The 12,937-nt window shown below is 49.5% G+C and overlaps 2 protein-coding genes across 4 annotated transcripts in view; one reads left to right on the top strand and one right to left on the bottom strand.

Moving 5' to 3' along the window:
• Nucleotides 1-12,937, bottom strand: part of MGLL (monoglyceride lipase) — a 243,289-nt gene that overhangs the window by 75,827 nt on the left and 154,525 nt on the right. The window lies entirely within an intron of this gene.
• ABTB1 (ankyrin repeat and BTB domain containing 1) overlaps nucleotides 6,474-12,937 on the top strand; it is a 41,558-nt gene continuing 35,094 nt past the window's right edge. The window contains exons 1-2 of the mRNA XM_075005273.1: nucleotides 6,474-6,682; nucleotides 12,671-12,733. Of these exons, the coding sequence (XP_074861374.1) occupies nucleotides 6,627-6,682; nucleotides 12,671-12,733 (119 nt within the window). The 5' untranslated portion in view covers nucleotides 6,474-6,626. The remainder of the gene's footprint in view (nucleotides 6,683-12,670; nucleotides 12,734-12,937) is intronic.

Genomic DNA, 12,937 nt, shown 5'->3' with positions numbered 1-12,937 from the left:
GACTGATGTGTCTTGTCCACAGACAAAATTCCCAGCAATACAGCAGCAAGAGTTTCTCCTGTGCAGTGGTTTGGGGTTCCTGGGTCTCCTATTGCATCAGTAGGAGCAGTGTGGCTGATGTCCAGTGAAAATTGGGTCAACAGCCTCTAGCTTAGACAGCAGTGAGTGTGCTCATATTCCTTGTCCCTGCCGGAGTGGGCTGCAGCAAGCCTCCTCTTGTATTTGTTTGGGCCCATGGCAGAAGATGCAACACACTGAAGAGTTGTGTTGGCTTTGCTGTGTTAGCCAGGAGTGTAAAAAGTGAAAAACACCACACCCACTGAGACCAACAGTGCTGGGGTCTGTTGGCATATACCCAGTGACAGCAACAACAGAGGGTTTCCAGTAATAGCTTTGCTGTGGGAAGTGGTGTTCCTACACCAAGAGAAAAACTATTGTTGGTATAGGCTGCAGCTCCAGCGTGTCTGTAATGTAGACACTCCGAGATGCCCTTGGGCTGGCCCTTAAATGGACAGGATTGTGGCAGTAATCTGTTCATTAAACATAGTAAAAATACTTTATAGGGGTCAGAACACTTCTTAGGGTGTGAGAATCCATGTTGGATCACCTGCTTCAACTGGCGGCTCTTGCCTGTGTCTGTGCATATTTTCATACACCTGCTGTTTTTGCAGAAAATAAAGCCATCCAAATCTCAGTTCCCCTAAGCTGAAATGCTTGCTAGCATTAACTAACCCTCAAAATTAGATACACTGTTGCTGCTCTTTGATTCTTTTTATCCAAAGGCCTGGCTTCTAGAGGACAGGGGGGGAACATAGCTGCTAGACTACCTAGTTTGTGTATCATGTCTCAAACAGAAAATACAGTAAACCCCTGAAATGCACTACTTCAAGGTGCGCTTAACTTGCCCTAACATGAGTTAAATGCAACTCAATATCCTGCTTCCCTCTGCCCCGGTTCAATGGCTCTGGCCTGCGCAGCTCTGGTTGAGCTCCCCCTTGGCACCACTCGCCACCCTCGCAGGGCTCTGTCTGGCTCAACCCCACATTCCATACATGGCTCTGGCTCACCCCCTTCTCCCCACCTGGCTCTAGCTCAGCCTTGTCCTCCCCTGTGCATGGCTCTGGTTCAAACCCCCCACAGCCTAGCTCACTACCTGAGCAGAGCTCTGGCTCACCACCTCCACGCGCTTCCCTGGTTCAAACCCTCCCAGCTCCAGTTCAACCCCCCTGTGGCCCAGATATCCACCCCATGCATGGCTCCAGCTCAAACCACGCCCCCAGCTCTGGTTCAGCCGCCCCCACTGTGTGTGGCTCCTTCTCAACTCCACCCACCTGCACCCCCCTGCAGCACTAAGGCACCCCAGGCTTAACCCCCTTCCCCCCTCCCATGGCCCCAACCCCTGCCAGGCTTAACCCTTCCCAGCTGCCCCCCTACCCCAACCCCAGGACTTAACTTTCAAAAGGAGCTCCTGTTGCTTCCTGGCTGCAGAACCCGCATTCTAGCAGGGAAAAAGCTGCCCTGACTTATGTGAAATTTGAGTTATGTGAGGGTGCATGGGAATGGGGCCCTTGTGTAAATCAAGGCACTGCTGTATATGTCTCAGGGTATGTCTACAGTTGGGAGTAAATTAGCCTGTACATACCAGATCTCAGAGAGCTGGAAGGGACCTCAAGAGATCATTGAGTCCAGCTCCCTGCCCTCTTGGTAGGGCCATCCCTAACAGATTGTTTTGTTAATCTATTGGTGCCAGACCCCTAAAGGGCCTCCCCAAGGACTGAGTTCCCAAACCTGGGTTTACAAGCCCAGGCTCAAACCACTGAGCTATCCCAGCCCACACAGGTGTGGTACAACCTGGCTCTGAATGCTTCTCATGCTATAATTCCTTCCCTGGGCAAAGGGAATTTAGCTGGTGGGGCAGAGGGTATGACTTCAGTGGATCTCTGGGTGCTGGTGACATTAACCCCTTCCCTGCCTGTGTTCCTGGAAAAGGTGATCATATTCTCCAGCAAATGCAAAGACTGGACTGTGGTGTTCAGCTCTCATCTCTACTCGCCTGTGTTCTCAGCTAGGATTACCAGGCTACACAACATTAACACAGCATGAGTTAATAGATAACGACACAGTAACACTTCCTTCCCAGGGGTGGTCCTCTTCTGTATGTGGTAACCCTCTCTCTCTATTCCACTAAATTAACTTTACACAATGTTACTTCTTTGTTTTCCTTTCCCAAAAAAGTGTTAACGTTAGCTCCCCACTTCCAGCCATCCCAGTACCATAGCCTGGGCCACCAGACGCTGAGAAATGCTACTTCACTGGTCTCCAGTCCATCTGGTCTCTTTTGTTCAACTAAAGCAAAGATGTGTGAGTGACATTAATTCTTGGGGAAGTGACAAAATCACAGGGCAGAACCCAGGCTTGCTTCAGAGCTGAGCAGCAGCTCTTCAGCAAACACCTCTGTTCTTATTCTAACCCTTCTCTAGATGTAGCATCACAGGGGACCTGAACCTGTGCAAGTAAAGATTAATATTTGTATATTGCTGGGGTGGTTGTATGAGGCGAGCAGAAATTTACAAGACCAAGGACTAGGATGAGCCTGTAAACTCCCTTCCAAATTGATTTCCTGACTTCAAACTGGATCCCCAGAGGCTGAAGAGCAGCACCTTTTTGTGCTGGTACTTGCCAGTACTGGCATCTCAGCAGCCCCAGCCACTGGATTGGTCAGGCGGGAGAGCCAGCACCTGTTTTGAAACAAAACAAAACAAGCACTGCAGGAGGGTATTGTGAAGCCAGGATCTATAGGTTGGAAAAAAAAGAGTAGTAGGCTCCTATTAATCAATGGGGTAAACTTACTAGGCAGAGTTCAGGGTAAAAGACAAGGGAATGGGACACAATCTGTGGAACTGCTTTATTGTCCAATTCAAGTCCAATTCAATTTAATCGCCATCAGGTGAGAAGGGAGAGGGTGTCACAAATCGTACTGGGTGCTGTCCATAGGGTCATGAGCCCATATATTTAAACCATCCTCTGGAACCCCCACTCATGCATCTGACAAAGTGGGTCTTTGCCCACGAAAGCTTATGCTCTAAAATATGTTAGTCTATAAGGTGCCGCAGGACTTCTTGTTGTTTTTGAAGATACAGACTAACTGGGCTACCCCTCTGATACTTGTTTAAACACGCTGTTGCCAGCAGCACCCCGGCAATGTGGAGGAAGGTATGGAGGAGGGGCAAGGTTGTTAGAAGCCAGAATCAGGCGGTAGGGCTGCTGTGTACTCTGCTCAAACTGCCTGAGAAAGACAAAGGAGGCTGTGTCTCAGATAGTTCCCCCACCCCTCATGAAATGATGCTGGCAGGTAATATGATGCAGATAGGGAGGGCATGGCCCTATCATTGGGAATGGGGGGCAGCTGCTGGGGAGTTGCACTTAGCTTGGTACTCCACAGGTAGCAGTAAATAGTAAAGGGCAGCTTGACTCAGGCCAGGAGTTAGATGGGGGAGCATGGATCTGGAGGAATCCCTGGAAGGATGGGGGACAGGGCTCAGGAGGGAGCAGAGACAGGAAGAAGGGGACACGGACAGTGAATCATGGAGGAAGGCTGATAGGGCTTGAATAACTCTTCTGGAGGCCAAGGCTATTAGATTTTGTGGAGCCACCTAGGATCTGGGGTTAGCATAAAAATCATGGGTTCAGAATATGGGAGTGGGGTGCTCCTGGCTGTGCCAGAAGGCTGGGATGTGAGATGGGGTGAGGGTGCTCCAGCTAGGAGTGCATGAGTTAGAGCCTGGGATGAAGGGTTCATGGTGCAGCAGGAGGGAGCTCCAGGCTGGTGCCCAGGGGTTTGGAGGTTGAGGGGGTTCAGCCTGGTCCACTGATTGATGGGGGGGCAAAGTGGGCAAGTGCCCAGGACCCCAGCCATTTTAAAATGGCCTGACAGTCCCAGACCCTTTTAAATTGCTCAGACAGGTGTGACAGGTGGAATCCCTGCTTTGAGGAGGCTAACCCCTGCTCCATTCTTTCTACCTGTGCCTTCCCTTAAAGGCCAGAGCCACAGCCCCCTACCCTTTGAGAGGAGGTGGAAGAAGGTGAAGCGATGGGAGAAACAGGGTGGAGGGTAGGGAGTTCGACTGCTCCACTTTGCATAGGTGTTAATGGTTTAAGAAGGGAAAGAATTATTTTTACAACAAAATTCTTTATGACTGTCTACACTAGCACAAATCGAAGATTACTAATGAGGCACTGAAATACATATTCAGCAGCTCATTAGCATGCCGCCAGCCGTGGCTCTTTGAAAATGCCACATTTCGCTCCCGTGTGGCTCATCCAGAGGGGGGTCCTAAGTGAAAGGACCCCGCCAACTTTGAAATCCCCTTATTCCTATCAGCTAAATGGCCATTTCTAAGATTTGTGCTAGTGTAGATGCTATTGGAAACTGATCAATTTGTTAAAATAAAAATTCCTGTGTTAAGTTACTAATTGATGCATGGTAAATTAAAAGCTGGAAGAGCTTTACCCATACATTGTTTGTTTGCCTTTCATTTAGAGTTGGGTTTCCAGATAAGTGATTTCCGTCAAACGTTAGCATTTGTTTGGGAGGGGGTATTTGAACCATTAGGCTGCAGTCCATATCTTAATATGGCCCTTCCCTAGGGAAAGGGAGAAATAGCTAGGCCTAGGGTGACCATATCTCCCTGTCCCAAATACGGGACAGGGAGATATGGGGGAGAGGGGCAGCTCCTCTAAGCCCTGGGGAGCCAGGAAGGAGGGAGCAGGTGTTGGCACTCCCAGGAAAGTGGTAGCCCCTGGCACTCCCTGGGAGCCTGGGAAAGTGGCAGCCACTGGCGATCCCCAGGAGCCCAGGGAAGCTTGCAGCTGCTGGCAATCCCCTAGAACCCCAGGGAAGCTGCAGCTGCCGCTCCTCCCCCCGTTTCCCCAAAGCTCAGAGAAATGCTGGGGACAACAGTCCAAATACGGGACAATGGGTCCCTTTTAAAAAATAAGTCAGGACACCAAAGGGTGTCCCATATACAGGACCAGTGGTCACCTTAGCTAGGCCAGGACTGCACAGGTGGGAAGCGGAGGCCCACAGGCAGCAACTAGGAAACAAACAGGCACCATGTGGCCTGAGCATCTCTGGGGTGGAGAGGGGCAGCTGGGCTCAGTGATTAGACTGGTGGTCAGGTCACTGTTTGGGAGAGATAAACCCATGACGGGACATTTTAGTGGGAGACTGTGAGAGGCAGCATGAGGGCAAGGGGTGAGGATTTCCAAGCCTTTCAGTGCTGTATCTTTCATGGAGGCTTATAAACTACAAGCTCTGAAAATCCTGTTTACAGAATAGAGTATTAGAAGGTAAGTCTGTTGTACACAGACTGGTGGCAGGTTAGGTTTGGCAATGAGCTTGGCACAGTGTGTATGGATATTGGAAGGTATGCTGTGCTACACTGAATGCAGTGAGGTATTGAAAAGTATCAGGTATGGAATAATATATTGCTTCACTTTGAAAGCTAGTGGTATAATTTGTCTGTTATAAATCCACTGATCCCAGTGAAATTAAATGGTGGGGGGGTGTCAAGGGGAGAGGGGGACTGGCCTAGTAGGTTGCAGTCTCCTTTTATTCTGCTGCAAAAATATCAAATGGTTTACATTGTTCCAGCACCCAGCCATGGGGCTCCTCCCTGCTCCCAGCCTCCTGTCCTGACTCTTGCCCCCCACCCCAACTCCTGCTCTCCTGCACACACACTTAGCCTTGATTTCCAGCAGCTCACCCACATATCCCAGCCCTCCCCCAGATGCCCCTTAGGCCCCTGCTCTGGATCCTGCACCTGTCTCTCACACATTTCCAGCCCACACTCTGGAGGACAGCAAGATGAGGACAAGCCAGGCACTTCTACAGAGCAATAACCACTCAATTGTAGCTATATATATTTTAATGTTTACTTGTTTTGTTATAGCAATGCAGTAAATGGTTTCAGTGCGTGCTCAGTCCCCTTAATGTTATTTTGAACGTTTGTACTGACTGGTTCTGATGGGTTGCCATTGGACTCTTAACTCCAAGCAATTTTACCAGGCATCCTGTATTTCACAGAAGGAAATAAGTTCACCCTATACTAGACCCTCCCACGCCCCCATTTTCTAGAACACGTCGGGCTCTTTCCAGCTGGCTGTAGGGTACCGGGTTCTAGATCCAGAAGGACCTAACGGTCCCAGGACAACACCCTTTCCCCCAGCTGCAAATCCGATAACGGGCAGAACGCCCCCAGCCCCCGCCTTTCTAGAGCTCGCCGCAGCGCGCGCACTCTAGAACAAACGAGGAGCGCCCCTCCCAGCGACGGCGTTCTAGAGCAACACGCCGCCCCCCCCCTTCATTCCAGATCAGCCTGCCCCGGTCTAGACCCGCTCCGCCGCGGCCGGGACGAGGGGGTGGGTCTCGGGCTCGCTAGCTACGCCTGGCCGGGGGGCGGGGCCGGGGCCGGGCTTCGCGGTGTCAGCGCCTCTGCGCCCGCCGCAGTGTTTACATCCGCCACTGCCGCCGCTGCTCGCCTGCCCCGGCCTGGCCCGGTCCCGTCGCCCGCTCGGTCGCTGCCCCCGGCAGAGCCAATGCGGCGGCGCCGCTCCTCGCCCCGGCCATGGACACCAGCGACCTGTTCACCAGCTGCAAGAAGGGGGACGTGAGCCGAGTGCGGTGAGCCCGGGCCGGGGCTGGGCCGATGCGGGGGGGGGGGCACGGAGAGCCGCGGGAGGCTGGGGCCAAGGGGGGCGGGCACGTGGTGTTACCGGACGGGCTGCTGGGGAGGCAGGAGGAGCTAGGGGGCTGCGGGCCAGGGTGCGGGGGGCCCAGGGAGAGGGGCATGGGGTGTGGGGGGGGCAGGGAGAGGGGTGGGGAGGTTATGGGGCAGGGCATGAGGAGCCCAGGGAGAGGGGCACGGGCAGTTATGGGGCAGGCCCAGGAGAGATGGACACAAGTTGGAGCTGATGAGGAATTGGGGGAGAGGACATGGGCTGTCCAGGGTGTGGGGAGTCCTAGAGAAAGAAGTGGGAAGGGGCAGCAGTAAGCGGGTGGCAGGGGTTGCGAAGAGCAGTAGAGAGCTGGGATAATTAGTGGTAGAGACAGCTGGGAAGGGGCTAGGAGAGAGCAGTCCTCCTTGCCACCCTCAGGAGATTCTGCAGCTCTGTGGGATACCTGTCAACACCTCCACCACATAGAGCTGAGAGGGGAGAGGTGTGTTGGGCTGTCTTGTTGTGTGACCTTTCCCCATTCCCTGTGCCTCTGGGAACAGACTGGGGTTCAGAGAGGTGGGAGCATTGCACAGGCAGTAGGAGGTGACTGAGCTGAAGTGGTGGTGTGATATTGCTAGGCATTTCTGAAGTGCTTGATCCCTTCAAAACGCTTTATGTGCATTAACTTCAACATACCCCATGAGGGAATCAGCATCAACCCTTTACTTCTACAGCTCAGGAGCTGAGGTGCGGAAAGGTTGAATAGGTTGCCCAGGGTCATCCAGTGGTCTTAGTCCCATGCTGTCTCTGAGGAGTAGGCAGAAGAGGGACTTCTGAGTACTTGTCCCAAGCTTGACACTGACTCCCTGTGTGACTTTGGACAAGACACCTAATCCCTTTGGGCATTTCTACACATAAAAGACAAAGGCAGTAAAAGCAAGGTCACAGCTGACTTGGGCTCATAGGGCTTGTACTGCAGGGCTGTAAAATTGCAGTATAATTGCTGGGGTCAGGCTGTAGCTCAGGCTGTGAGATTCTAGGTGGTGGTGGGTTTTACAGCCTGGGCTCCAGCACAATTGTGAATGTCTACACTGCTATTTTTGGCCCCATAGCCTGAGCCCACTCAACCGGAGTCAGCTGACCCAGGCTCTCAGGTAATGTCTACACATCAGTTTAAAACCCACAGCTGGCACTGGCTGTGGGGATATTTAATTGCAGTGTAGCTATTTGACTTGGGCTGAGATACAGGTCCTGCTGCAAGACCCTCCCATCTTGCAGTGGCCTAACACTGAATATCTTCATCACACTTAGTCTCACACCCCAGGGAGCCGTAGTCAGCTGGCATAAGCCAGCCATGTGCTTTTAATTGCCTCATAAACATACCTGACACTCCATGCTGTAGGTTTTTTAATCTCAGTATAGGTGTACACTGTTTCTCTTATGCATTTGTGTGGGGGTAGTACTTCCTTAGTTTTCACTAGTTTTGAGGCATTAACTGTTTGAGATTTGATGGGGAGCTGATGAAGAGTAATACAACAGATATGTCACAAAATATTAATACAGGAGTATTCTCATGCACAACAAAAAGAAGCATAGTTGTGTAAATAGAACAGTCTCTTCTTGTGGATATGTTCTGTTCTGCAACAGGGTTATCACTGTTAGGTAAACACTGGTGTTATACTTCCTTTACAAAAAGTGCCCTGGGATAGTTTGCATATAGCAGTAAAGTTTGTTACCATGAATAAGATGTGAATTTCTTTCTGCACCCTCCTCTATTTTAATAAGCAGTTTTGCTTTAAATTAAATACTGCTAAAATGGATAAGCAATTTTGTTCTAGGATACGAAGAGATGTGCTTTCTCCTATTATTAGGGCGACCATATCTCCATGAACAAATACGGGTCAGGGAGATATGGGAGGAAGGGGTGGCTCTTCCATACCCCAGGGAGCTGGGAAGGTGGAGGCAGCCATTGGCGCTCCCTGGGAGCCTGGGGAAGCAGCAGCTGCCTACGCTCCCCCAGCTTCCCCGAGGCTTGGGGGGGGACAAACATCAGACAATTAGTCCCTTTTTAAAAAAAAAAAAAGTTGGGATGCCTTTCTGGCCTCCGAAGTATGGGACCATCCTGCCCAATACGGGATGGATGATCATCCTAGCTATTATACAACAGGACATTTCTCCTTTATTATTGAATGCTCTTTTCATTGGGCTGCCTAAATTTATTGACTAAGAGTCAACATTGTGTGCAATATAACATTACCATGTTGCTTCCTGAGTCTGTGATTAGGGGAGTTTGAGAGCTATGAGAAGTCCTGGTTTGTCGAGCCTTGGGGCACATCTATACTTACTGGAAGATCGATGCACTAGCAGTTGATCTTCCAGGATTCAGTTTAGTATGCCTGGTGGGCCACACTAAATCGAAGGATCAGAGTGCCTGAACCATCAACCCTAGTGCGCCTTGCAGTCAGGAGGAGTAAGGGAAGTTGATGGGAGAAACTCTTCTGCTGACCTCCCGCTGTGGGGATGGCAGCAAAAATTGATTTAAGATATGTTTACTCCAGCTATGCAGTTCTCATAGTTGGAGTTGTGTATCTTAAATCAGTTTTTCCCCTAGTATGTACCCAGCCTTGGATATCAGCTAGACCTTGTGGCCTGAAACAGCTGACAATGTTAGATAGCAGTGAGAACACCGAGAGAGTTTAATGCCAAGGGAAAAAGTAACTTTTTAAAAATTATAAACATGTTTTTCTCAAGATGTGGAGTATACTTTGTTTTTTACCACTAATGTGTTTGCCTATGCTTTAGTTTGGAAGATTTCTTTAATGACCACGTATCTGATCTCATCAACTGGCCCTAGTGTGCATCATTAACAAGCAACCAGTCTAGTAACCCTCTTTTTCTCTCCAGCTGGTCCCCCTGTAGTATAATTTCATGTGAGCACACGTATAACTCCCTGCAATGTTGGAAATTGAGTACAGTGTTTAGGATAGCTCTATGATGATGAATCATGCAGTCTCATTTTCTGAAGATAGGGCTTTGCCGAGGGTGCTAGTAGCTCCACAAAACGTTGGAATGTTAAGTTCAGAACTGTAGACTCGCAGATTAAGGTCAAAGGGACCATCATGATCATCCACTAGTTTGACCTCCTCTGGCACATTGTAGACCATAGATGTTCATCCACACTCTCCTATAATAGGTCTAGAACCTCTGGCTGGATTACTGAAATTCTCAGATCATGATTTGAAGAATTCAAGTTACAGAGAATCCACCATTTCATCATCATCTTGTTCCCACTATGCCTCTGGCATTTAGGGCAATGACAGAGCTCCTCCGCTACTCTGTTTCTGGCAAGTCTTTAAATGGTTTCCTAGCGGTGCCCCAGGTTTTTCAGCTCAGCATCCCCCACGCTTTGCCGTGTTGTTTTCTGGTGACCCATGCACCAAACTTGAGAGGAAATTAACATTTTCCTTCTCTCGCCCCATGTGTGCACCTCACCCTGGTTTGTGCCAGTCTGAGCTGGGGAAAAATTGCTCAAGTCTGTTCTCCTGTAGTGGACAGCTTGGTTTAGGAATGTGGAATTAGCCATTGACCAGTTGGGAAGCCTTGGGAACTGTATCGCTCTGTGCCACAATTTCCCCTTCAGCTTTTCGTTTCTGGTTAACCAGTAGGCCTGTAGCAACCCCTCTCCACCCAGCGTGGGCAGGGGGTTGTGACAGCCCCATGGGGCCTGAGCAGTGACAGCCTGGGGGGAACAGCTGGGGAGGCCACCGGGCTGAAGTATCCCTGCCTGCAGTGTACCAGGGGCTGCTGCGGATGAGGGCTGCTCCAGCCCTGCTGGAGCGCTGCTGTCTGCAGCACGCTGGAGACAGAAAAGCTCTAGCTGGGCTGGAGCAGCCCAGGTCCATGGCAGGACGTACAAGCTCCAGCAGCCCCACCACCACCTCCACTGGTTAAAAGGTAGGTTTACCTGCTGTGTAACCAGTTAACCAATTAACCAAGATTTTACATCCCTAGTATGTATCGTGCTTAACACACTGGAGGGCTGGTCTCAGTTGAAGCCTCTAGGTGCTGCTGTAATACAAACAATGGATAGTCTATTAATCTCATGAGTAGAGCCGTGTTATTAAATGAGGAGTTACTCTTGTAGAAGAAAACAGGCCTTCTACTTCCCCACAGAAACAGTTGGGATGGAGAACAATCAGCAATTTATATAGCAAGCCTTGTTCAAGTCAGTTACTTTAATGCTGAAAGTAAATATGCTCCCTTGTACGTGAACCCCAGTTAAATCAGCAGTAAATGCAGTTACAGTACAGTACCCTGTGCTAATTGTTTTAACCCTTTCACTCTCGTGTTCTGCCTTAGATAAGACTAGAAGAGAGCCATTAGATTTAAGAGCCAGCTTCATTTGGAGAACAAAGGGGACAGTCTGTACTGTGACCAGCTCTTGTGACGCTTTGCCTTCCTTGTTCCCTCTAATGATAAGTCACATACTGCATTCCATATGCCCACACTTTGTTGGGCATTGTAACAGCACTGACTGAGTTGAGTCTGCAGTTTTGTTTCATGCCTTTCAGTCCTATGCTATTGTTTGTCTAGGGACGCACACGTGATGTGCTGGGTATTTTCCAAAGGATCAGGAAGGGTGAGCGCTGTTCTGAGGCGCACACAATCTAAGGACAAACAGGCAGATAGACAGAGGTTAGGGGAGCAAGAATAGACCATTTTTACACAGATTAGTATGATTTAGTGTGAGCAGCACAGCAGAAGGGGACCTTAATCGTGGAGAGTAGTGGGACCCTGCAGATCAGTTCTTGGAAATGGTACCATTTGGCAGAAGGCATAGAGGCAATTGTAGACCAATGGAAGTGGAACAGACTGGGAATGCTGACAGAGTGGAAGGGGTGAGGAGGTTTTGTAGCGTTTCACAACAGTGGTTAAGTGTGGAGAGGCAGAGTTATGCAGAGCTTTCAAGCTGGTTAGAGGAACCAGCTTTCTGATGCAGTAGCAGATGGACAGAATCAAAGAGCGGAGTGATGTGATCAAAATGTACAAGAAAAATGACTTGAATGTTTGTTTTGTATGAACAGAAGGGGGCCCGTGTGTGCTCAGAAAGCCAGAGAAAAGGAAGGTGCAGTAGCTGGAGCAGGCTCTAATGAGACACTGAATAGGAGTATCTGTGGGGCTGTAAAGAAGAGGACAGCTCCCAGAGGTGCCAACTAGCAAGAAGTGATGAGATTTGGATATGCCCTGGATGTGTGGGGCAAGGGAGAGAGGAACGAGAGGGCAGATAGTTGTTTTGTCTTCTGTACTAGAGAAGACAGGAACTAGGTATGTTAACCAATAACCACAAGGCTTACCAGTGTGCTTACTGGTTAACGTCCTTGCCAGCTAACTCTGTCAGTGGCCAGCTGCCCTGGGTCAGAGCAGCTGCTGCAGGTGGGTCAGCAGGACCTAGGTTGAAACAACTAACTGGTTAAGCACCATCATTTAACCTGTTAACTGTTTCAACAGCCCTAGCATGAAGAAAATCTGTTTTGGCTATGCTATACATTTTTTGGTGAGCTATAAGTAAGTGCTCAGCAACAATTGTCGCAGAAGAACTCAGAGATGGTATTTTAAGTGGTCTGGCGTGGTCAATGATTTGTCACCTTTGGCTCAGAAAGTTGTGGATGAGAGTCCACCACCAGAACTTCAAGTCAGAGCCAGCACGGACACCACAAAGCAATATCATTGAGACAGACTGCATTGATACAACTGCTCTCCTTGAGTGACTTGTTCAACTGAGGTCCTCTTAAACCATCTCTGGTGGTTGCCCATTTGGAAGTTAAAGGTTCCAGGGTACTTTCTGAAATTTATTACTGTACAAACCCAAAGCTACATCTTCAAAAGGGGAAATCTGATATAGTAAGTGCCTAGAAGTTATAACTTACAAGCTTTTTTTTCCCTTTTCTTTCAGATATCTCCTGGAACAGAGAGATGTGGAAATAAATGTTCGGGATAAATGGGACAGTACCCCTCTGTGAGTGTTAAAGCCTAGAGCTCCAGTGTGAGGTATTTGGGTGGGAAGGTGTTAGGGACTTCATACATTTAATCCTGGCTGGCTGGATACGCTGACGAATATTTTATTCTACCCATTGTGCATTTTGTGCAGCCAGGTGCACTCTTGTCTAGCCACTAAGGTAGTGGATGTGATAATCTGAATGGGACATGCTATGGAATCCCA

Source organism: Carettochelys insculpta, chromosome 11 (genome assembly GCF_033958435.1).
Source record: "Carettochelys insculpta isolate YL-2023 chromosome 11, ASM3395843v1, whole genome shotgun sequence".
Taxonomy (NCBI): domain Eukaryota; kingdom Metazoa; phylum Chordata; order Testudines; family Carettochelyidae; genus Carettochelys; species Carettochelys insculpta.
The sequence above is the reverse complement of the archived record's forward strand: the minus strand, read 5'-3'. Positions and strand labels throughout refer to the sequence as shown.